At 35.2% G+C, this 23,662-nt stretch overlaps 1 protein-coding gene across 1 annotated transcript in view; it reads right to left on the reverse strand.

Annotated features, from left to right (window-relative positions):
* ADGRV1 (adhesion G protein-coupled receptor V1) overlaps positions 1 to 23,662 on the reverse strand; it is a 424,156-nt gene that overhangs the window by 324,637 nt on the left and 75,857 nt on the right. Inside the window, 14 exon segments of the mRNA XM_023749230.1 lie at positions 1,833 to 1,940; positions 2,281 to 2,427; positions 2,524 to 2,681; positions 3,448 to 3,572; positions 4,602 to 4,777; positions 7,335 to 7,597; positions 8,613 to 8,754; positions 9,354 to 9,492; positions 9,597 to 9,675; positions 12,158 to 12,251; positions 14,054 to 14,217; positions 15,051 to 15,230; positions 15,825 to 15,924; positions 17,409 to 17,539. Coding sequence (XP_023604998.1) covers positions 1,833 to 1,940; positions 2,281 to 2,427; positions 2,524 to 2,681; positions 3,448 to 3,572; positions 4,602 to 4,777; positions 7,335 to 7,597; positions 8,613 to 8,754; positions 9,354 to 9,492; positions 9,597 to 9,675; positions 12,158 to 12,251; positions 14,054 to 14,217; positions 15,051 to 15,230; positions 15,825 to 15,924; positions 17,409 to 17,539 — 2,006 coding nt within the window.

Below are 23,662 nucleotides of genomic sequence, written 5' to 3' on the forward strand. Positions count from 1 at the left end.
TGAGCACTTATGATAATTTAACCAGTGTCATATGTTTATTCTCCTAGAGCCTTTTATTTAGTTGAGAGGATATTTTCATACATGAGAAAGTAGCAAAACTGAAGCTTTCTCCCCTTTTTTCTGAAGCTGTGTGCGAGTGTGAGAGAAAAGAGAGAGAGAGGACATACAGGTAGAATGAATTTTAAAGCAAAGTTATTTAAAAATAAATCAGTTTCAAATAGACATCTGGGCAGCAGTCAGTGATACCAAGAGAAGAGGAATGCCAAAAATAGAAGAGAATTCATTTAAATATAAAAAATTTAGAACTAGATTAGAAACTTTCTGATACTGTAATATCATTCATAGCCCTCTCTCGAGCAAGAGAAACACCTAAACTTTTTAGTACTAAAAGTGGCAATGCATACAAGGTTTCAGGGTGAGTATTCATACATTTAAAATTAAAAGACAATCCCAAATATACAACCTAGTCAATTTCAGAAAGAATTATATTTATTGAGTCAACAATTGGGAATCTTATATGAGCCAAGCATTATTCTAGGATTTATGAATAAAGTAGTATCTCCCTTTATGGATATTAAGTATTAGTCAAAGGCAAACAAACATACCAATAATTAATAGATGCATGATTATAAAATTGATACAAGTGCTAAAGATAACAATTGAAATGATGTGATGGAGAACTATGGGTGTATAAGGAAAATAAAGGTAGAGAGAATGACAAAATTTCCAAGGCAGGAAAAGTTTGTCATTATCTGAATTAAAACGGGTCTAACTGGAAGGAAGCTGATAGTTCTAGGGAACTGAGTATCATTTAGACTAGATAGGTAAGGAGTCTTTTGCTAGGGAGACCATGTAATTTATCACAAGCGTCCCTGAGCGAGCAAATGGGACAATATTAGTAATTATATCAGGACAACAGGCATAACCCAACACTGTGCTGGACAAATAAGGAGATATGATTATCCTACTTACTTAGATGCATGCTGAGTATAATTGGAAATCGATAAAGTTTTAAAATGAGGAATAACTCAATATTAATTAATGTTTTAAAATATTACTCCAGCCCAGACAACATGACTCAGTGGTTTGAACCAGGAGGTCACGGTTCTATTCTCGATCAGGGCACATGCCCAGGTAGTGGGACAATCCTCAGTGTGGGGATTCTCTCTCATCATTGATGTTTCCATCTTTCTCTTCCTCTCTGAAATCAATAAAAAATATAAACTAATAAAATAAAATATTACCCCAGCCACTTGACTGGGAATGGGTCTGAGGAGGTCAGAGAAGAAGTTTGGAAACCAGCTAGAGGCTACTCTAATAGTGTCGGAGAGAAGTGATGGGGACCTGGATTAGGGAGGGAGAAGCAGCAATGGAAAAAAAATGTCTGTATTCAATTATTGGAAGATATAAACAAAAACACCTAATAGTAAGTTAGATGTCATTAAAAAGGAGTAATCAAGGACACGTCCAGAGCAACTGCACTAAGGAGGTTGCAATTTCCTGAGATGAAAGCAAGCACCGAACAAGTTTTGCAGAGAAAATCCAAAGTTCAGTGGGGATATGCTAAATCTTCCATACTTAAAATATATTTAAGTGAAGATGCTAATAAATAGTTAGATATGTACGTCTGGAATACAGAGGGATGGATAGCTACCAAAAAATTTGGAAGATTTTTTAAAAATAAGCTGTAACTAATCAGTATGTATATTCTACTTTATTACTTTCCCCGAATCAAATTATGGTGTTATTTTATATTAAACCTACAGACTACATCTTTGATGAGCTTTAATTATAGCATTAAAAGAAAAAAATTCATTTTAAAAGAATCAAACCTGTGTTAATGCAGAATCATTTCTTTGACTTGCAACAATTAAATAATCTTGACTGTCTGAAGTAAAATATCTTACTTGAGAACTTTCTGAAATAATTATTGTTTGTACCTGCAAGAAAGACAGAACAGTAGGAATAAAAATTTAAAGTAGAATATAACTAAAAAAGGATCTGAATACAGTAATAGTATGAGTCAGTATTTGAAGTCCAAAACTTGGAAAATCCTTCTGATATCTAGATATGCCTAACTAGAGGTCATTTTAAGAAAGACAAAACTATCCCTAGATTAAGACACCTTGCTCAAATGAGTATCAACTTGCCAAAAGCCTTTTTCACATGACCACAGACCATGCATTAACTTCCATTTAGATCAAGCTTACAAATCTAATTTTTCTTTTAAATAAAGCAATCTACAAAAAAGTAAAGTTTTTTGTTGTTTGTTTCTTTTACCAGGAATAATTTGAGTCCAGATGTGAATGTATACACACTGTTAACAGAAGGCTTTTCTCCATTTCTTTCTTCATGAGTAATCACAAAGTAGGGAGAAAGTCCAATATGAAAGGCCTCACAAGTTTTAGGATTCCCTATATTTAAATCCTAGGATATAAGGCATAAGAATATCTGTAATTCACAACGTAGCCAACATTTACATACACATCTTATTTTGTCTACTGTAAAACAAGCGATGCTTACCTCAAGTGGAATAAAAACCCCTTGCCATCGGTAAACAGTAGAAGACACCTTTCTTAACATTACACCATATATTGAATCTTCCAAATTAAAGAAACACCAGCCAGAAGCCGAGGCATCGAAAAAACTTTGAAATATGGAAAACACAATATGCATTCCCCCTGAAAAACATATATCATAATTTACAAGTGTATAATCCCTCCCAAACTTTATCAATTCTGAGTTTATTATTCAAACAGTGAAGCCCATTCTTTATATGGCACTGAGGATATCATCAAAGTGCAAATGCGATCATGCTACCTTATGCTATACATGCCTAGTAACCCTCCCCAATGCTTAAAGCACTCAAAGGCTTTCCATTAATCCTAGAATTAAGACAATTGCCCATAACATGTTCTTCAACCTCTTGAATGATCTAGTGTTGTCTAATTCTTCAAACTCAACACTCCCCTTATTTCTAAACTCAATGTCCATTCTAAAGTTTTCCATTTACGTTCTTTTTTTTAATGACTCTAGAGGTTTGCCTCATTCATTTCCCACTTTTTCCCCCATGTTCCTCCAAGTAGAATCTCTACCTAGCATTTTTTTTCTTAGTTCAAACTTTGATATGCCTGAGAAGCATTCATTTATGTTCTCACAACACTAAGAACTTCCCCTTTAAAACATTTATTACAGTTTAAACTACACACTGATTTTCACTTGTTTTATTTCTGTCACCCATTTAAATTCTAAGCTCTGTGAGTTTAGCCCTATGCCTGGCATATAATAGGCCTTCAATAAATATCTGTGGGTGCAATAAAAGAATTATATATCTTTTCTCCGTTTTCAACAGATCCACAATATACAATTCATGAGGGGATATGTAAATTTTATACATGCAATCTTTCTTGGTTATAGAATTTTGTTCTCATAAGAAATGAAACATACTCATGCCAAAGGCTGTTTCAGATATTGTCTCCCACTCCACACTCACAGTTAAATCAATGCCGTTAGTACGTGACACATTTAAATATACAGTCCTGTTGGCTTCTTCGATCTTTATAGAGGTGGCTCTAAAGAAAACAAATGGATTATGGAAAGCAGAAAAAGCATAATTTCTGCATATTAAAATATATATCACAATGCTATAATATATTTAATACATTTTTAAATTTACACTAGCCATGGTGGGCTCTATCCACAAATTTTATACAGCAGGAAGACTAGACTCTACAGCTCAAAAATATTCATTTATGAAGATTTTTTAAAAGCACAAATGTAATACTCTGATACTAGAATCATAACAAAATACTGATAGCCAGTAACTTCATGCTGCATATTCTAAAAAATAAATAAAACTGTGTTATTTCTCACATAAAACAAAAACATGTGACAGAGAAAAAATAAGTCAGAAATTTCCTGATCTAGTGTATCAGTGAAACAAGATCTATTGAAATATTTCTAAAATATAGAAATAAACATCTTCAGCCTACAGAGGAAATTTTAAACTATAATCAAGTTAATGTATCTTTGAAGAGTAATTTATTTATCTGAGTAACTAAATATAATTTCTATTATTTCTCACTTTTTATTATTATTGGAAAAACAAACAAACAGTGCAAGCCATTACCTGAAAGTGTAAACTTTAGGAAAATAAGAATTCTAACAACATCATTAGGGAGGACATGATTAGGTTTCTGACAGTCCCTGTTATGAGAGGGCATATGGCCTCTCTGAATCTATCTGCTAGAGCACATTTTAAAGATCCCTTTTAAGATAGTCAGAGCTCAATTTCCTTCTGCATTTTCTCTATGTCAAAAAAATATATCCTGCCCAGCTGGTGTTGCTAAGTGGTTAGCACTGACCCATGAACCAGGAGGTCACAGTTTGATTCCTGGTCAGGGCATATGCCCAGGATTCAGGCTTGGTCCCCAGTAGGGGGCCTGCAGGATGCAGGCAATCAATGATTCTCTCTCATCATTGATGTTTCTATCTCTTTCTCCCTCTCCCTTCCTTTTTCTCTAAAATCAATAAAAACATTTTTTAAAAAATATTTCCTACTTAGCTTCAGAAGCGGCAATTTCCTTTTGAATAAACTATACCTGTTTGCAACTGCAGAGATACTGAATAGCCCCAAAGGGGCCTGGTTTTGCAAAACTGTTATCAGGGTTCGAACACGTGCCCCTAGTCTAGCACCTCCAGTCGGATTAAACAAGGTACAAACAAAATGCTCGTCCATTTCTGGTTCCGTGTCTAATATGGCAGATATGTGTAGGGCCTGAAAACAAAATCAAAAGATAAAGTTACTAAAATATAGTCTTTCTACACAGACAGAAAAATCTGTTAAACATTTTTGAGAATAAAATAATATGTTTTGGAAACATCACCTTTTCTTAAATTCTAATATTGATCCCCATAATGTGATAGTTACAACTCTTTCCATTTACTAACTTCAAGATTTTCAACACTGTAATGTATGGCACTGAAGTGTCTAAAGATAAATACTTATGGCACTTAAAAATAACATTAAGATTAAAATTAAATTTATATATTCATTTTTGCTAACTCTTTATCCTGCTCTAGCTATACAACTGTGTTAGTCTCATGCTAGTCTAGGATTCGCTATTAAAACTTTATAACCACTGTAGGCCTTAATTTAAAACACATACACAAATGTTCATCAACAGGAGAATACATAAACAAAAAGTGATCTATTTTATTAAATGCTTCTCAGCAAAAAAATAATAATAATAAAAAATAAAAAACACAACTACTGGTGTGTGCAACCATACAGATCTCAAAAATTACACTGCACAAAAGAGAGACACAAAAGATTACATACTCTATGATTCTACTTATATGAAGTTCAAGAACCAGTAAAATGAGTCTTTTAAAAAAATATTAATTTGATTTCAGAGAGGAAGGGAGAAGAAGAGGGATAAAAACATTAATGATGAGAGAGGATCATTGATTGGCTGGCTCCTGAACACCCCACACTGGGGACCGAGCCCACAACCCGGGCACATGCCCTGATCTGGAATCAAATCACGACCTCCTGGTTCATAGGTCAATGCTCAACCACTGAGCCATGCTGGCCAGGCTAGAATGAGTCTTTAATGAAAGAATCTGGAAAGTAGTTTCCTCTGGGGAGAGCAAGAAACTTTCCAGTGATGGTAATGTTCAATATCTTAATTTGAGAGGTGGTTACATGGGTGCATACATATTTTTAAAGTCATTGAGACATACACTTAAGATTTGTGTATTTGCCCTGACCGGTTTGGCTCAGTGGATAGAGCGTCGGCCTGCGGACTGAAGGGTCCCAGGTTCAATTCCGGTCAAGGGCATGTACCTTGGTTGTGGGCACATCCCCAATGGGAGGTGTGTAGGAGGCAGCTGATTGATGTTTCTCTCTCATCGATGTTTCTAACTCTCTATTCCTCCCTCTCTGTAAAAAAATCAATAAAATATATTTTAAAAAAAGATTTGTGTATTTTATTTTTTATATCTCAAAATCAAAAACATGTTGGAGGAAAAATCATTATGTGTGTGAAAGAAAAATTTATTCCAATTTCTCTAACATTTAATTTGCCTAATGAACAGTAAGGTTTTCAAACATACTGTAAAAAAAAAGTTTTTTAAGAAAACACCACAACCTGGCCTGGTATGGCTCAGTGGTTCAGCATCGACCTATTAACCAAGAGGTCCCCAGTTCGTTTCCAGGTCAGGGCACATGCCTGGGTGCAGGCTTGATCCCCATTAGGGGGCATGCAGGAGGCAGCCAATCAATGATATTCTCTCATCATTGATGGTTCTATCTTGCTCTCCATCTCCCTTCCTATGAAATCAATTAAAATATTTCTTTAAAAAAGGAAAAAACACAAGATAATTAAAAATATTTTTAAATTTAATTTAAAACATTTTTTAAATAGCATGTGAATCTAAAGCAATGGCAAATTCATAAAATACTTCAAATTTGAATTCTTTAATATCTATATGAAGACATAACTGTCCTTGAAACAAAATTTAAAAGGTCCTAAATTTCAAAGAATGTAAAAAATTAAATATGCAAATGAATATGCATTAAAAATGTATTCAGTTTACATAAACTGATCATCAATAAAACTTTTTAATTATTGGATGGACTGCTTTTAGATGAACTAGGATAAATATATTATTTTAGAATTATTATACTTTACTATATAGTGAGCTTAAAATATGTTAAAATAGTGGAATTAGCTATTTTAAATTTAAACTATGTTTTAAAAATAAAGTTTAAAAACAAAATTATTAATATATAGGAAAAGAGGTTTCTGGAGATAAACTTCTGCTAGTTTAGATCACATTTGTAAGTAATCCAAATCCAGTATTTTTTTCTCCACTGAGCTATTCCCATTCACATAGGACACCTGCTTCTGAAACAAGCAGTCTGAAGTAAGCAGTTATATTTTACTTAATGAAAACTTGACAGGAAGGAGTGATTGTGCTGAGGCTTCATGACTGCAAAGAATGGTTTAGTTTTTTTAGCTTATGGTTTATAGACATATATATTGAAGTGTTCCATTTGAATATGCTTGAATTTTAAAATAGCAATACACATATTTTCTTTTTTATTTGCACATTCCACTGCCTAATTCACAGAGCAAATTTTTCCAGTTGCGCTCTCTATAACTATATAGCACATGGCACTTTCACACAGTCATCTAACCATGTCTTTTCCTAATATCTTTGCTGGAAATACTTTTTTCTTTCTAGGACCTAGGGTGCTCTTCTAAGGAAATATTATTTTGTAAATTTAAAAGATGATTATTCACTGTCAGTGCAGGCTCATACTGTACCTTGAATCGAACACCTTCTTCTAAAACAATATAGCCTTTGGAAGGAGTCAGATCTTTAGACTCCACTGAAGAATCTACTTCAGTCACAATGAACTGAACTGTCACGGTTCCAAACAGTCCTTGCGCAGGTTCCCGAACAACGGATAACACTGCAACGCTCTCTTGTATGTAGAGAGCTGCTGGTTCTCTCAGAAAAAAGTGCTCACTGTTGTTAAATGACAGAACTCCAGGGCCATCATCATTAGCAAGGACAGTGATTACGGCTGTCAAAATAAAAATGTTGAAGTAATAAATGAAACTAGAATGGCTTGTAAGTGCTGGGAAGTGTGTTGGTACTTCATTGTAAAGTAGGCTGATTCTTCTCTGGATCACCTTAAAAACCAGGGGAAAATTTCCCCGCATCCTTATGTTAAGAAATCCCTTTGTCAAGAAGCAAAGGAATTTTTAAAAGCATTACTAAAATTTATATTCATGTATTACATAAAAATACTCAGTAAGCTCGGAATAAAAGACAGTTTCCCCAACCTGATGAAGTGATACCTCTGAGAAGCCAATAGCAAAAAAAACAAACTTCATGTTGAACAATTAGCATTGCCACTAAAAACAGAAACAAGACAAGGATGCCTGTCCTCACTGCCCTGGAGTGACCAGCCAGGCCACAGGTGTCAAAGTAATGGAAAAGCAGTCAGAACTGTCCCTGTTTTAGAGCCCTTTCAATCCTGAAGTTCTGTGTGTCCATGAGGTTTCCTCATTTTTTCTCCTTTCTACCTTCTCTAAGCACTCAGCATGATAGCTAACGAGCAGTGAACCAGGATGATTTTTGCTAACAATATTAAACTGTTCCAACCAAAGAAGTATGGCTCCTATTGGCAGTCCTCAGGTGTCAATACATTTCAACTCTATGTGTAAATACTACTGCAAGTAGATGACACTAAAACAGCTACCTTGGCATTCCTTCTACTGCTAAAAAGGAAACCAATGCAAACTCCAAATTCAAAGGAAAGACATTTATAAATTAAATAAAACCTATAATAACTAGGGAAATTACTTAATATTATCTTGTTACCAACCTACTTTTTCGTTTTACACACACACACACACACACACACACACACTAGAAGCATTGTTACACTGACACAGGAATTCCAAAATGCTTAACTTAAAATATTTTGTATTGTAAGCATAAAAAACCATCAAGACTAATCCCTTTACATCTGGCTCCATATTAGGAAAAGAGTATGAGGGAGAGGGAGCTGGGTATCAGAAATTATCAATTACCTATTGTATTTCCTCCCAGTTCTAGTCCAGGAGAAGGATTTGTTAAAATCAGCTGAAATTTTTCATCTCCTTCTGGAATATCATCATCAAGAATCATGATGTCAACATTTTTATACCGTTCTCCATGAGCAAAGTGAAGAATCTGGTCAAGAAAGTAAAATAGAAAGCATAATATTTAAATACACTCTGCATTTTTACAGAATAGAAAAAAATACAATATAGTTGTGAAAGTGAAATAAATGATTTGACAGGGATTTTTCCTTTTTTTGCTTAATTTTTAATAATTTAAATTGACAATATTAAGTTTGGAAAGTAAAATTTGTGGAATAATAGAAGGAAGTAAGCATTCGGTTAAGAAATAAAAGGCATAAAGAGACAAAGTAAAATATATTTTAAAACACTAAATGTGTTTCAAAGGAAATTAAAACAGTGAAATACAAGAGTTAAATTTTCAAGAAGCATAAGAAACAGTCTGAGGTCACCAAGTGACATAAATTCTATAACATGATAACCCTTCAGTATTAAATATAGCAATAAAATAATGCATTAATAAAATACAGATTAATCTTTAGAATAGTATTGAAAATACAACTTATGTGCTATAGTAAAACAGTGAAGAGAGCTATTCCACTATGTGGAAGTCTTCTGCCCTAATGTACAGTGGAAATATGTCATAGTTTATTATGTTATATTAATTTATTTATAGAGGACCTAAATCATTATCATTCTTAAGGAATTTACCATTGGGGTAAAGCTGTAATCCAGCCCCAGCTGTGCTTCCAAATTCTGGGCATACACGAACAAGGAAACATGGCCAAGAGCCCCCTCACTCCTCTGGGCTATCAGTGTTAAACGTCCTTGGGTTTCATTAATTTCAAACCTGTAATAAAAAGAATACAAGCATTTTTCCTTATAACCTTTTATTGTATAAATAGTAAAGAATCTGGACCTCAGAGAAGGACTCCCATGTGGCCTTGGGCTTACCTGCTATATTGCCATTCGATTTTGCCTCGAGCACCATCGTTGGCATCAATAATAATTTGTGCAGTCAAGCCCTCTGAATCTGAAAAAAAACCACAAAGAAATGCACTTTAATGTAAATATAAATTATTTTAAAAGAACTATTTTATGTAGAATTTAAAGATAGTCTCTTTGAGACTACATTAATTCCTAATTTAGAGGTATTGGCAAAATTATTCAAAAGATGTTTAAGAAAATAAAGACATTAATGCTTATAACATCTGAATAAGAAAACTGCTAACAAGAGGCACTGACTTATTGAAATTTAATTAGCTGAGAAGAGTTCTTGGAAGGAGTATAAAGAAAAAAGAGAAAGAAATGGGGAGAGAGAGGCAGGGAGTACTGCAGAGAAAAATATATGAGGGGAAAAGAGAGACAGACAGAGGTGGATACAAACAGAAGCTGAGACAGGTGGGAAGGATAAAGATTAGGAGAAATAGAGACTAACATTGAAGTAAACTTCTCTTATCCCTTTTTATTTCGTATTCTGTCCACCCAGTCACTATGTTACCAATATCCATTATTCAGTTTTGAAATACTAATAACTAATCCTTTTACTGTTTAGTTTTGTTTTTTAAATATGTTTGCCCTATACCTTTTAAATTCCAGAGGTACTATTTTAATCTGGGGTAGTGTTGGCCGCTGACTGGGTAGGGGAAGGGTATGGAGAGTAATTCTCTCTGAGTGAAGAGAGTACATTGTTGAACAAATAATATAAATCAGGATCTGTGCCCATAAGACTAGAGGCTGCACAGCAGAATCCCAGCTCCACTATTTCCCAGCTGTGTAACTTTGGGCATGTTACTTAGCTTCTCTTAGCCTCAGCTCCTGCATCTGTACAATGGGAAGATAACAGGGAATAAAGGTACTAACATTCAAAGCACTTGGAACAGGAGCATTAGAGAGCACTCAACAAAAGTAAAACTATTCAAATTACCTTTTATATGAGTTTTAAAGAAATATGAGTTATTTTGTTAGCTCTCTTAGTGTGAATGATAACTATCTCATAATAACTACTTGATGTACGGCCTAGTCTCTGAAGTTATTTATTTCTTTTGCAAAATAATTGAAATTTATCAAACAGTGGCATGTTAAAAATTGGTGATTTCCTTTTGATATTTTCAAAGTTATCTTGTTGAGCTCAGAAGTGAATGAGAAACCCCTATTACCCAGGCCGCTGCTCTTGGCCATGCTTTTCTTTCTTTAACTCAGACTAATTTCCGATCTGCTCAGGGCACCTTCTAACTAAAAAAAAAGAAAGGCAGGCTACCTCAGTGCCATACACTACCACCCCCTACTGGGCTGTCACAACTACAAGTTTCAGGCAAATTTCCCAATATTAAATGTCCAAACCACAAACAGGTGTCTGTCTTTTGAAAATAAATAATTTACATAAATTTGTACTGAGGTTCAAGTTTTACCTTTCAGTCTGTAATGAACTAAATGAGTCTTTTCTAAAGCATGAAAAGATAAAAGGTCAAAAAGAAACAAGAACACAACAAATATATAAACACTCTGATTAACCTAAGATAAAATAAAATCATTTGATAGTTTAGATATCTAATGAAAACAGCAAATCTAATTTTAAAAGAAAAATGCCTTCCTAAGAACTAATTTAATTTTGAATATTACAAATTTGGTTATAAAATGGTTGTAAGATGTAAAAAACATCACACAGTAATTCTTGAATGTGTTTACAATGTCCAATGGTCAAACTGCAATAGTCTCTAAATTAAAATACATCTAAAAGCATAATTATTTTACACATAGCTGATATTAACAAACGTCACAATGACTACTTCTGATTAAAAAATAAAGTAGCCCTGCGCATCCAGGCAGCTCCCGGGCGGGCAGGCGCATCCTCTCCTGCGGCCCGAGGCACAGTGATCCCTGCTCACCTTCCCTGCCCGAGAGTCGCGTGGGCGGGCGGCGGTCAAGGAGAGAGCGGTGAGCAGAGGCGAGCGGGGACCCCTCCCCTGCCTCTACACTCACATACTTTCACCAGACATTCATTCAGAGTTTAAACAATCCATTCAATTTCTAACAACTTCCCAACTCCTGAGGGAGCTCTAAAGCCTCCCCCAATCTCCTTGAAATGATCAATCACAATATCCAAAGGAGCAGTCTGAGTCCATCCCATAACGTCCGTCCAGTAAGTCCACAGAAAGAAACATACAAACACAGAAAATAAATAAATAAATAAATAAATAAATAAATAAATAAATAAAGTAGCCCTAACCGGTTTGGGTCAGGGGATAGAGCGTAGACCTGCGGACTGAAAGGTCCCAGGTTCGATTCCGGTTAAGGGCATGTACCTTGGTTGCGGGCACATCCCCAGTAGGAGGTGTGCAGGAGGCAGCTGATCAATGTTTCTCTCTCATTGATGTTTCTACCTCTCTATCCCTCTCCCTTCCTTTCTGTAAAAAATCAATAAAATATATATTTTAAAAAAAATAAAATAAAAAATAATGTAACTTTACTTTGTTTGCAGTGAGTAAACAGAAACAAACAAAAATCCAACATACCCAGTCTAGGAGGAAATGAAGTTAAAGGAGCCATGATAAGTTCAACATAAGTTAAGTTCACGAGGAAATATTCTTCCAGTTCTGGTATATCATCCTGCAAAAATTACATCCATTAAATTCCCTATGCTCTCAAAGTAATTACATCTGGCAAGCTGTTTTTCAAATGATGTTATAAATTTATATTCTTAAATTATATACAGAAAATATAAAAATGCTAACATAAATTAGAAAAGATTAACATGTCAAAAAGTATTGGCAATGGTATTTTTAATTTGACACCAAAAGCAAAAATAACAAAAGCAAAAATAAATAAGTAGAACTACATCAAACTAAAAACCTTCTGTACAGCAAAGGAAGCTATCAACAAAATGAAAAGGCAATCTGTGGAACAGGAAAAAATATTTACAAACCATACATTTAAAGTTTGTAAATAACTCACAAGCTCAATACCAAAAATCAAACAATTTGATTAAAAATGTGCAAAGAAACTGAATAGACATTTTCCAAGGAAGGCACACAATGGCCAACAGGTACATGAAAAGGTGCTCAACATCACTAAACATCATGAAAATGCAAATGAAAACCATAATGAGATATCACCTAACATCTGCTAGAATGGGCATTATCAAAAAAGACAAGAAGTGTGGACAAGGATTTGGAGAAGGGACCCTTGTGCACTGTTGGTGGGAATATAAACTGGTGCAGCCACTATGCAAAATAATATAAAGGTTCCTCAAAAATTTAAAAAAAGAACAAACATATAATCCAGCAATTTCACACCTGGGTATATATCACAAGGAAACAGAAAACAGTATATCAAAGAGATACATGCACCCCCACATTCCCTGCATCATTATTTGCAATAACCAAGATATGAAAACAACCGAAGTGTCTGTCGAGGAATGAATGGATGAAGAAGACACTACTACTACTACTACTACTACTACTACTACTACTACACACACACACACACACACACACACACACAGAGGATTATTATTCAGCCATGAGAGAGATGTAAATCCTGCCATTTGCATCAAAAGGGATTGTGCTAAGTGAAATAAACTAGGCAGAGGAAGACAGATACTGCATGGTATCACTTAATGTGGCATCTTAAAAAGAAAAAAGGAAAGTCAAACTCATAGAAACAGACTAGAAAACTGATTGCCAAACGGTTGGGTGGGATATGGAGAGATTGGTAAGAGTAAAAACTATCAGTTTGACCATAATCACATTTTTTAAATCCTCATCCAAGGATATTTTTTCAATTGATTTTCAGAGAGAGTGGAGGCAGGGGGCAGTTAGGCTTAGGGAGAGGGAGGAGACAGAGAGAGAAAAAGAGAGAAACATTGATGTGAAAGAGGCACATCAATTGGTTGCCTCCTGAACCAGCCCCAACCTGGCTGGGGATCGAACCTGCAACCCAGGTATGTTCCCTTGACTGGGAATTGAACCCATGACCCTTCAGTGTGCGGGCTGATGCTCTAACCACTGAAAAACACAGGCCAGTAACCATAATCACATTTTAAGCCATCTACCTCTCCAGGGTCTCTCAGTCCCTCTAATTTAACCAGTCCTAAAAATTAAGATGCTACATCGATTTGCTGATCCAATGAAACCTTTAGGGTAATCAAAATGCTCCTTTAGAATCTCCTAGGCCAATGCCATCCTAAAGAAGACTGCCTTAAGGAAATTGTCTTTATCACAAGATGTTTCTATAATAAAATACACAGCTGCAGACCAGCCTATCTAAACAACAGCAGAAACCTTGTGTGGTTTTAAAAAAAAATCACAAAAAAGAGATAAGCTGATTTAAAGGTTCCAGAATATTCCATCAATTTCTACTTTCTATGTGGTTATTCGGATTTAATACAGTAAATCAAAAGAAGAGTTTACCTCAAGTATAGTTATGTTGATGGCTGCTGCTGTTACCCCTTCTTCTAAAATCAGAAAGCCAACTACCGAGACAAAGTCAACATCTGGCTCAGCTAAGTTTCCTTCTGTCTGGTTCTTTAGACTCAATATTCCAGGAACTGTGGTATATGTGACATTAATGGCTCCTAGTTGAATTGGATGGGAAAAGATTTTATAATTAAATTTTTAATATAGTATCTCACTGGGAAATCGCTGTTATGTTATTAACCCAACTCCTCACACCTTCCCATATCCTTGACCTTTACCCATGTAATGGCACAGTGATATCCCATGGTGGGCAGGCATATTACCCTGCCTCTAGGCCAGTGATGGCGAACCTATGACACGCATGTCAGAAGTGACACGCGAACTCATTTTTTTGGTTGATTTTTCTTTGTTAAATGGCATTTAAATATATAAAATAAATATCCAAAATATAAGTCTTCATTTTACTATGGTTGCAAATATCAAAATATTTCTATATGTGACACGGCACCAGAGTTAAGTTAGGGTTTTTCAAAATGCTGACACGCCGAGCTCAAAAGGTTCGCTATCACTGCTCTAGGCTATGAGTTTGGCTGTGTGACCTGTCTTGGCTGACAGTACAAAATAAAAGTGGGGAGGTGCTAGTTCTGAGCCTAGACCTCAGGGAGCCTGGCATGTTTTTACTTCTTCTTTGTACCTCTCCTGGTCCCAGGAGAAGAATGAGAGACATATGGAATAGAACCACCCCAAGCCCAGCCTAAGTTAGTGGGCCCATAGCCAACATTATTATGATGCTGAGATTTTATGACTATTTGTTACATAGCATTTCTGTGACAATGTAAAATTACTTTAATCTTTCAATCTATCCTAAAATTAATAAATATTAATGCTTTTCTTGTCCCTTATTTATTTCAGCAATGGCTTTCACCCACACAAGTAGGATACTGAAAAAGCACCTATCTGGAAACCCCATTCACTCTAGAGTAACACAAACCTAGAGATCCAAATTCTCTGTTGATGAAAAGCTGAATCGTTATGTCAGCCTCTTGTAGCAAAACAAATCTTGATGAAAGAGCAAAATTTAAAACTCCATGTGGTTCATCACTGGCTTCCACAGTCAGGACAGCCGCATATCCCTGAGCGTCAAGCAGAGCGACTCCTGCTGGTGGGACTCCTAAAATTGTCCGGGAGCACAAAAATTATGACAGTGACTCGGCATTAACTTCTAAGTACTTAAAATGTAACCCCACTCTCTGAAACATATTAAAGTAGACAGGAAGTGTTCCATTTTATTCATGTCCTTAATAGAAATCTTCAGGCTGAGTAAGAGAATCTATATTTTAATCTTCTTTTTCTAGATAGCAAATCATGAATTTTTTCACTTGACATATTATTGTCATGATTTGCTAGATTGGTCATCTGAATAATTGAAATTGAATAGAAACTGAGGAAAGTACCAGATAATTTTCTCAAAATGACTGAATTTGAAATATCCAAATACTGGGTCTAAATCCAAATTGGACTGCTAATAGAAAATTATATAAAATTTTTATTCCATTAGAAAATATTTAGCAAAATTTTTTAGAGATTGCTCCTGAGTACATAAAGATAATATATTCCCATTCTGAGCTGATGTTTTATGAATTTAACATTTTTAGGAACAGATGATATATAAAGTAACATTAATTGTTAAGTATATAGATAACTGTTACTTTTTTCTGAAAAAATTAATACACCAGCAAAGATTTAAAATTGAATTCTGAATTACCTTGTGTCCTGATATCATACAGAATGACTTGGTAAACTTCTTTCTCCTCAGGAATGTTGTCGTCCAACAAATGCACACATATCATTTTATTCAATGACCCCTATGTCAAACAGAAAGAAATTCATGTCCATATTATCTCTAAACACAAAATATCTTCTACTTTTATTGGCCTTAAAAATTGTGCACTCAGCCCTGGCCAGGTTGCTCAGTGGTTAGAGAATCGACTCATACACCAAAGGTTGTGAGTTTGATTCCCAATCAGAGTACATATCCAGCTTGCGGGTTTGATCCCTGGTCAAATGGATATATATTTCTCTTTCATATCAATGTTTCTCTCTCTTTTTCTCCCTTCCTCTCACTCTGGAAACATACTCTCAAGTGAGGATTGTAAAAAATTGTGCATCCAAACACATTTTTATTTAAGCAAAGTGTTCTGTGGCTTAAAAATATAAATTAAATTTAAAAAATCATTCACTCATGGCTTAAGGCAGATTGGGACTAATTGAATACTGGGCTGATTAATGTAGATCTTATTCAATGAGCAATGCTGACAATTTCAGACAAAGCAACTAGTTGGGGACATTCTATGGCAGTGGTGAACAGGATAAACTTAAACATGGAAAAGACCAGAGCTTCAGGGAGAACAGGGATTAGAAATCCAATGCAGTACTCAAGGCTGGCGGTTATAGGGGCTTAGCTTAATATTGAGACAGTAGAAATACAAAGAAAAAGAATTAAACACATTATCAAACAAGAATTCACCAAGTGAATGTGGGGAAGAGAGGAAGATGATAGAGTTACAATAAAGTGGTACCAATTTTCTAAGACTTTTTATAAAGTTACTAGAGGCCTGGTGCACAGATTTGTGCACCAGTGGGGTCCCTTGGCCTGGCCTGGACTGCGGGGATCGGGCCGAAACCAGCAGTCCAACATCCCCCCAATGGGTCCCAGAGTGTGAGAGGGCACTCTGCAAAGTTGCTGTCACTCGGCAGCTCCTGCATTGAGTGTCTGGCCCCTGGTGGTTAGTGCATGTTATAGCTACCAGCCAGTAGGCCAGTCACTCAGGCTCTTATATATATAGATTTCGTGACATTCACCTTTTTCAAAATATCAGAGTCTCTAAATGGCACCTCAAAAATATATTTTTAGTATTACCTTCGTGCAATATTTTGTCAACAGGCCATAAAAGACATAGATTTTTAGAGCTATATTTGTTGTTCTCAGGCATTTAAAGTTCCAAGACAGTGAGGAGTAGGACGAGGGACAAGCACTATCAGTCTTCAGAATGATGCAGTTGACAATAATGGGGAGGCCAGGAGAGTAGCAAGAGAGCTTGTCTCAAATAAAAAGTTGACCTTTCTTTTTCTTTAAAGGAGACCTACCAAACACATATGGAAAAACAAATCCATTCCTTAAGTCTTAGAAATTCTTTATTCAAGTAGTGTGCTTTCTTTAGGGTTCCCAGCAAGTAGCTCTCCTCTCAACCTCCATTATTCCTTGCATTACGTAATCAGAGTTTTCCTTTTTCTCAAACACACTGTTTTCTCTATATATGTTTGATAAAGCTCTTCTCTTTGGTCTTACCTCAGAAAAGAAAAGTTGTCCAGTAAAGTTAGCAAAATTGAGTTCTAGATTTTGCCCAATAATTTTCCAGTTGACAGTAACATTTCCTCGACCAGGGGGTGTTCTTATCACATGGAATTGCAAAATTTCTCCTGCAAGTGAAACGTACAGATAAATATTTAAATGGAAAGGAATTTAACATCTGAACTCAACCAAACCCAAATCCCGAACATGCAACTATTACAGCACCTTTTCCAGAACATTACAAAGCTGTTTGTTCTGTTTTGGGTTTTCTAAAAGCTTTATACATGCTTATTGTTTATTAGCATGGTATCTCATTTCTAAATAGTTCTATTTAGTAGAACTTCAGGAAGTTCAATATGTAAAAGTTACAAAAGCACATGCTATAATGGGAAACACAAACTTTTATACACTCCAAAACATGCACCAGAACATGAATGTTCTGTAAATTAAAGAAAGTTCTCATGGTCAAAACTAATAATAGCACAAGTAAATTTCCCTTCATTTTTCAAAAGGACACAATTCCTTACACTGATATGCAATGTGATTTTACACAATGCATGCATAAAAATGCTTGCAAATACCTGAAAATCACATTTCTTTAAATTGTAACTTACATATACCACCAATGATTATGTTTTATAAAGAGAAATACAAAGGAAAGGTGTCAAATCTGTACATCAGTCTCTGTAACTTCAACAAAGTTACAGTTTTCCTTCCTGGGTAATTGGGGTATTTTAGATACTTTCCATTCCTGGCTTTTGTCCTCATGTAATATTTTGTAAAATTGAAGAATATCACTATAGGCATTTCTTTTAAACTGCTGAAAGTGAAATGCAGTACTGCTGGGGCCAATATGGCTTGCTGAAAATAGGCTCAATTCAAAAGCTTTGCATGATGACGAACCCAAGTTAAGGTATACTAATGAACTGTAGCACCAAAAAAATAATTATTGTGAAAAATAAATGATGTTTTAAAGCTTTAAAAGAATACATCCAAATTTTATAGCATAGAAGTATAGTTGAAATCCATGCATATTCATTAAAAATATAACTTTTACTTAGTTATCCAATAAGTAAACATAGTTGATACTTTTTAAATGAGCAGAGTAAAAATAAAACAATAACATATAAATATCCTTTTCACATATTTTAAGCTGCCATATTTTTAATTTCTAGTGATAATAAAACAAATATTACTAATAAAAAGGTTTCTTAAAACATGGATTAATTCAGAAATTATATTAAGTTCAATTACTAAAAAAACAAAATTAAATTTTTATACTAAATATAACCACACTTATCTTTAGAACAATAAATGATTTGGGGAGAGTGGAGAATATTATAAGGCAAAAGAATCAGAAAAACTTCTAAATAAGATTTCCTAAAACATTTGAATGTTCAATGTAAACATTTTTAAGTGTTTCAATACAAAAAAAAATTTAGTCACCATTCCGTTAGTAGACTGTCTTAATTTGTTTTGTTTTTTTAAACATATAGAGACTGCTAGTTAGGAAATCTATATATATATACATAAAAAGAGGAAATATGCAAATTAAGCCAGGACACCGTAATGGGTCACGACCAGACAGGAGGAGGTTGCATGCGCAGGCGAGGCCCAAAGCGGAGATGGAGACGAAGGGGGGCGAGGGGGCCCCCCCCCCCCCAGCCTCCCGGAGCCAGAGCAGACACGGACAGGGACAGGGAGGCTGGCCCGCAGTCTCCGCAGCCAAGCGCAGGCCCGGAAAGGAGACAGTGGACCCGCCCCCGTGGAAGCAGCGCGGCTCCCTCCTGGCTCCCACAGAAGCGGTGGGCAGCCTACTGCGTGTGATATCACTCAATGGGCTACTAGTCAGATTATAAAAAGGTTAGGATTAACTGAAAGACTGTGTTTATTCAGCCATAATTGTCAGCATACTATTTATCATTTTTTATACTTGAATAACTAACTCATACAAACAAATACAGGCACTACTATAAAACCCTGGAGTCTCTCTATTCTACAACGTGCAGAATTTCTCATAGAGCAGGTTTGTATTCAACAAAAAGGGCTTATTACTGAAAGGCATAGATAGAGTCCTAAAGTCATTAAGCTGTTTCACTGACATTGTCTGGTGATACAAATAAAAAGGTTTACAGGGTCATGGTTTTCAAATTTTTTTAAAATCAAACAACCTAGTAATAAAACCTAGTAATACTTCAAAAAGAAAATGATGAAAGCTTGATCAGTGCTAAAAATACAGTAAAATACAAGTGGCAAGAAACAAAATGTAAGTTAATAAATATCTATGTTGAAGGGGACCTATAATCACAATAAATTTTAAAAATTATAGTTGCAAGATTACACATAAAGATTTAGAAATAAATATACATTATAAGGTAAAAATAAAAACAAAATGCTAAGGAGAGAAAAAAGTAAAATTCTCTATAAACTTAGTAAATGTAAAATACTCAAAGTATAATACCTCTTAAATAATATCATCTTTGAAAATTTAACACATTACCATACAAGGAACTTGCAAGAAAATGTTGCAAGAAACACTATTTGCAGCATGAATCACACACAACACACATAAATAAAATATAAACAAGGCATTCCTTGAACACATAACCTAAATATGTCAACAGCATGAATAGTGTAAAACTTTTTCAAGTAATCAAAATGAAGGTATTGATTCTGCCTCTTTAAGACAAACTCCCAGGAACCAGGTCCATTTAAAATGCCTCCTGGGCAATATTACTAGAAAGTTACCTTCTACCCGGATGAGGAGTCAAGAACTGTCTTTAAAAAAGAAAAAACTTAAAACAAGTGCTTAGTCTTATATAATGGGAAGGACAGAAGTTAGGTCTGTAAGGAAAGATAAATTTTTTACATAACAAAAATGTTACCAAGTACTACACTGCCTTCTAGGTTTTGCCCATGAAGAACTAAGGGGGACCCTCATCTACCAAATAATCTGACTACATCCAAACAAGAAATCTACGGCGTCCACCAAAAGTTGGTGATTCTCTAAAACAGATATATCATATAGAATCTAGGCCTAGCCTAGCACAGATACGGAATAGGAATATAAAATGCATGCTGAGGGAAGCCCAGGCTACCCGGCAGCGGCACTGTGGTGGGTGCGCAGGGCCTGCCTCTGCGGGGGTGATCGATCGTGGGGCTCCCAGACTGTGAGAGGGCACAGATCAGGCTGAGGGGAACCCCACCTCCCCCATGCACGAATTTCATGCACCGGGTCTCTAGTTTTATATAAGAGACTTGAGCATCCATGGATTTTTGTATTTTCAGGGGTCCTAGAACCAACCCCCATGCTTACTGAGGGACAACTAGATAGCTGATTTATATTTTTAAAAATTACATTTCTTGTTCAAATCTTTGCCTATAAAAGATTCATGCTGTCTCTGAGAAAAGAAAAAAATTTAAATCCACTGAACGTAACATGAGGTTATGATACTACTAAGTTGGGTGACCGAGTGAAGCATCTCACACAGATTTATAAAGAGCACATTTATACACAGTTTGCAACCACAGTAAAAATCTATTGTCCCATACTTCTAAATTCTTCCCATTACATTTGAAAGAAAGTCGTATTTACCAATAGACATTTGTTCAATTGCTTTAGGACAAAAATGTAGAAAAAGGATTCTTCAGAATTCAGTACATTGTTAAACTCTAAAGCAATTCCTACGCATGAATTGAAAATGCACTCTAGAGCCAGAAATTCAGTATAGTCCATGTTTTAAATCTAATCACATAAATGAAATTCCAACTCTAGGCCAAAGCAATGTTAACATTGTTAAAATCTCATTTTTACCCCATTTCTTTAGCAGTTAACTTTGAAGAATCACCATAAAGTTTTCACTAATTCACTTTGGTACCTTTATGCTTGAAATACTTTTCTCTGTGCAATTTCACAGCAATATAAAAAATACACACACAAAATACTAAATTCTTGAAGCAGTACATATACCGCCTTTGAAAAAGAAAACTAATTCAGACTCTAGGAAAAAGGTTTAGGAACAAAGGAAAAGAAAAATAAATTAAAAAACAGAAATTCCTCCCAATTTATGTTTAGAAAAAAAATATTATATATATATTTTTTTGCATCTTTTCTTTGTTTTTTTTTAAATCTAGCACTCATGTAAACAGTAAAAGCAACTCAGTGTTTTATTTCCTGTACCAAACTCATGCTCATAGATTGATATGTGACAGCAGATTTTTAGCCAGTAACAACACACTTGGACCATTTGTTTTAATCACTAATCCCCTTGTCCTCTGCAAATATTTAGCTGTTGGAAGCTAAAGAAGCCACACTCTGATTTTCAGGTTAAGTTCATCCAGGTGAAGGACAACACAGGTGCCAGTGTCAGCAGGAAAGCTCAGGTTTCTTCAGAACCCTCCAAACCACCCACCATCACCACTGCCCGGGCGCTCAGAGGATGTACTTTCATGCCACTAGCTGCTTTACAATTAAAATACCTTTGAAGTGATACTGGTCATCCAAATTCTCTGGTATTCTTCAAAGAAATTCTGTCATCATGTTGAAAATCACATACCGAGTCTAGCTCTAAGTCTTCCCTTAAATCTAATCCTTCCTGGCCCTGATCTTACTAGTATTTATACCCTCCATACCACTGACTTTTTTTATCTTCTACATTATTTTCTTTCTTGTATTTCTTCAACAAAACAAAAACTAATCCAAAATATTCCTCTTTAATCTGCTTTCTCCGATTTTTTCTCTTTTCCTTGCTTTCCGTGGCCAATGAACAGACTATCTCCTAGGGCAGTGCTTCTCACACTTAATGCAGCGGAGAGCAAGGGGTTTTTATTTTTCTTCTTTTGTTTGCCCTGATCTATCCATTGTAGACTAACATTTTTGTAAAATACAATAAAATGAAGGGCTAGATTAAATAGCAAAAAGAACACATATACAAGCCCATAGATATCACTTTTGAGTATCACAGCAAAATGAAGTTGTTCTATATAAGTTTCTAGAAAAGGTTATTTCAGTTTCTGAACTTATCTTGTCAGAAACTAGTAGAAACACTTTGTGGACAGGCATTGTCTTGAGGACCACACTTTGAGAAGCACTGCCCGAAGGCCTCTACATCCTTTTATCATCCTTAGAGATCTGCTTCTTATCCCAAGATCTCCTTTAAAACTTCATGGTTATTAATGTTTCCTCTAGCACATCTGGGAATCTACTCTCACTTGTTGCACACGTCAGTATGAGACATACTGATTACTTATTCTGATAACGAATGAAAACACACTCTTAGCTTGGTTTCTTCCCACCTCTTTGGGAGAACTTAATCTCTTTCCTCTCAGATCTTTTCTTTCCCAGCACCTTAACCTGGTATTCCATATGGCTCCATCCTTGACTTACTTGCTTTTCTACCTCTAGCCATGAAGATTTTATTAATTTTTCTGATTTCAACTATTATCTCTAAATATCCCATTTCCATGCATAACCTAGATAGAGTCAGGTTCTCTCACCAGTTTCCTTCTCTCACACAGACATTTTAAGTCAAATTCATTATTCTTCCAACTCAAACCACTTGAAATATTTACCCAAAGTTCCTACATTGTCAAGTTCTGCAGCAGATTTAAGTTCAAGCAAAACAAAGTCTCTTCACATAAACTGCCTTATGGCATGGCCTCTGGATTCAGATAGCACTGGGTTTAAGCTCCTCCATGAATGTGCTATTTAGTCTCTAAAATTCAGTTTCTTTATGTGAAAATATGGCGCATACCATAACACGTATTGTTATAATTAAGTGAAATAATGGATGTGAAATGTCTGGCACACAGAAAACACTCAATAAATGTCACTATTGTTGTCATAGTTATTAAGATTAACTTCCCCTACGGTGACTTTCTACTTGCATTATGTTACAAATAATTTTTTGATGATCTGTCTTTAGTTAAATGTATAGCTATTTATTAGTTACTTTCACTCACTACTGCTCTAAAAACATGATATTCTAGGCCATCAATCAAAGGAAAGAGTGTTGGAAAATGGCTAAGGCATTTGCATTGACAAGTTAAACATACAAGTTGGGAGTATAGTAATGTGAAAGGTAACACACACTAAAATTCATTTAGTTTCCAGCACAGCAACTAACTAGCTGTATGACCTTGTCAAGTCATTCTTTCACTGTCTCAGTTTTCTCATCTGTAAAATAGAAGTCCAAATGCATGAACAATATCTTTTCCATTTCTTATCTTTTTGAGGTACAATTTTTTTTATT

Source organism: Myotis lucifugus, unplaced genomic scaffold (genome assembly GCF_000147115.1).
Source record: "Myotis lucifugus unplaced genomic scaffold, Myoluc2.0 scaffold_0, whole genome shotgun sequence".
NCBI lineage: Eukaryota > Metazoa > Chordata > Mammalia > Chiroptera > Vespertilionidae > Myotis > Myotis lucifugus.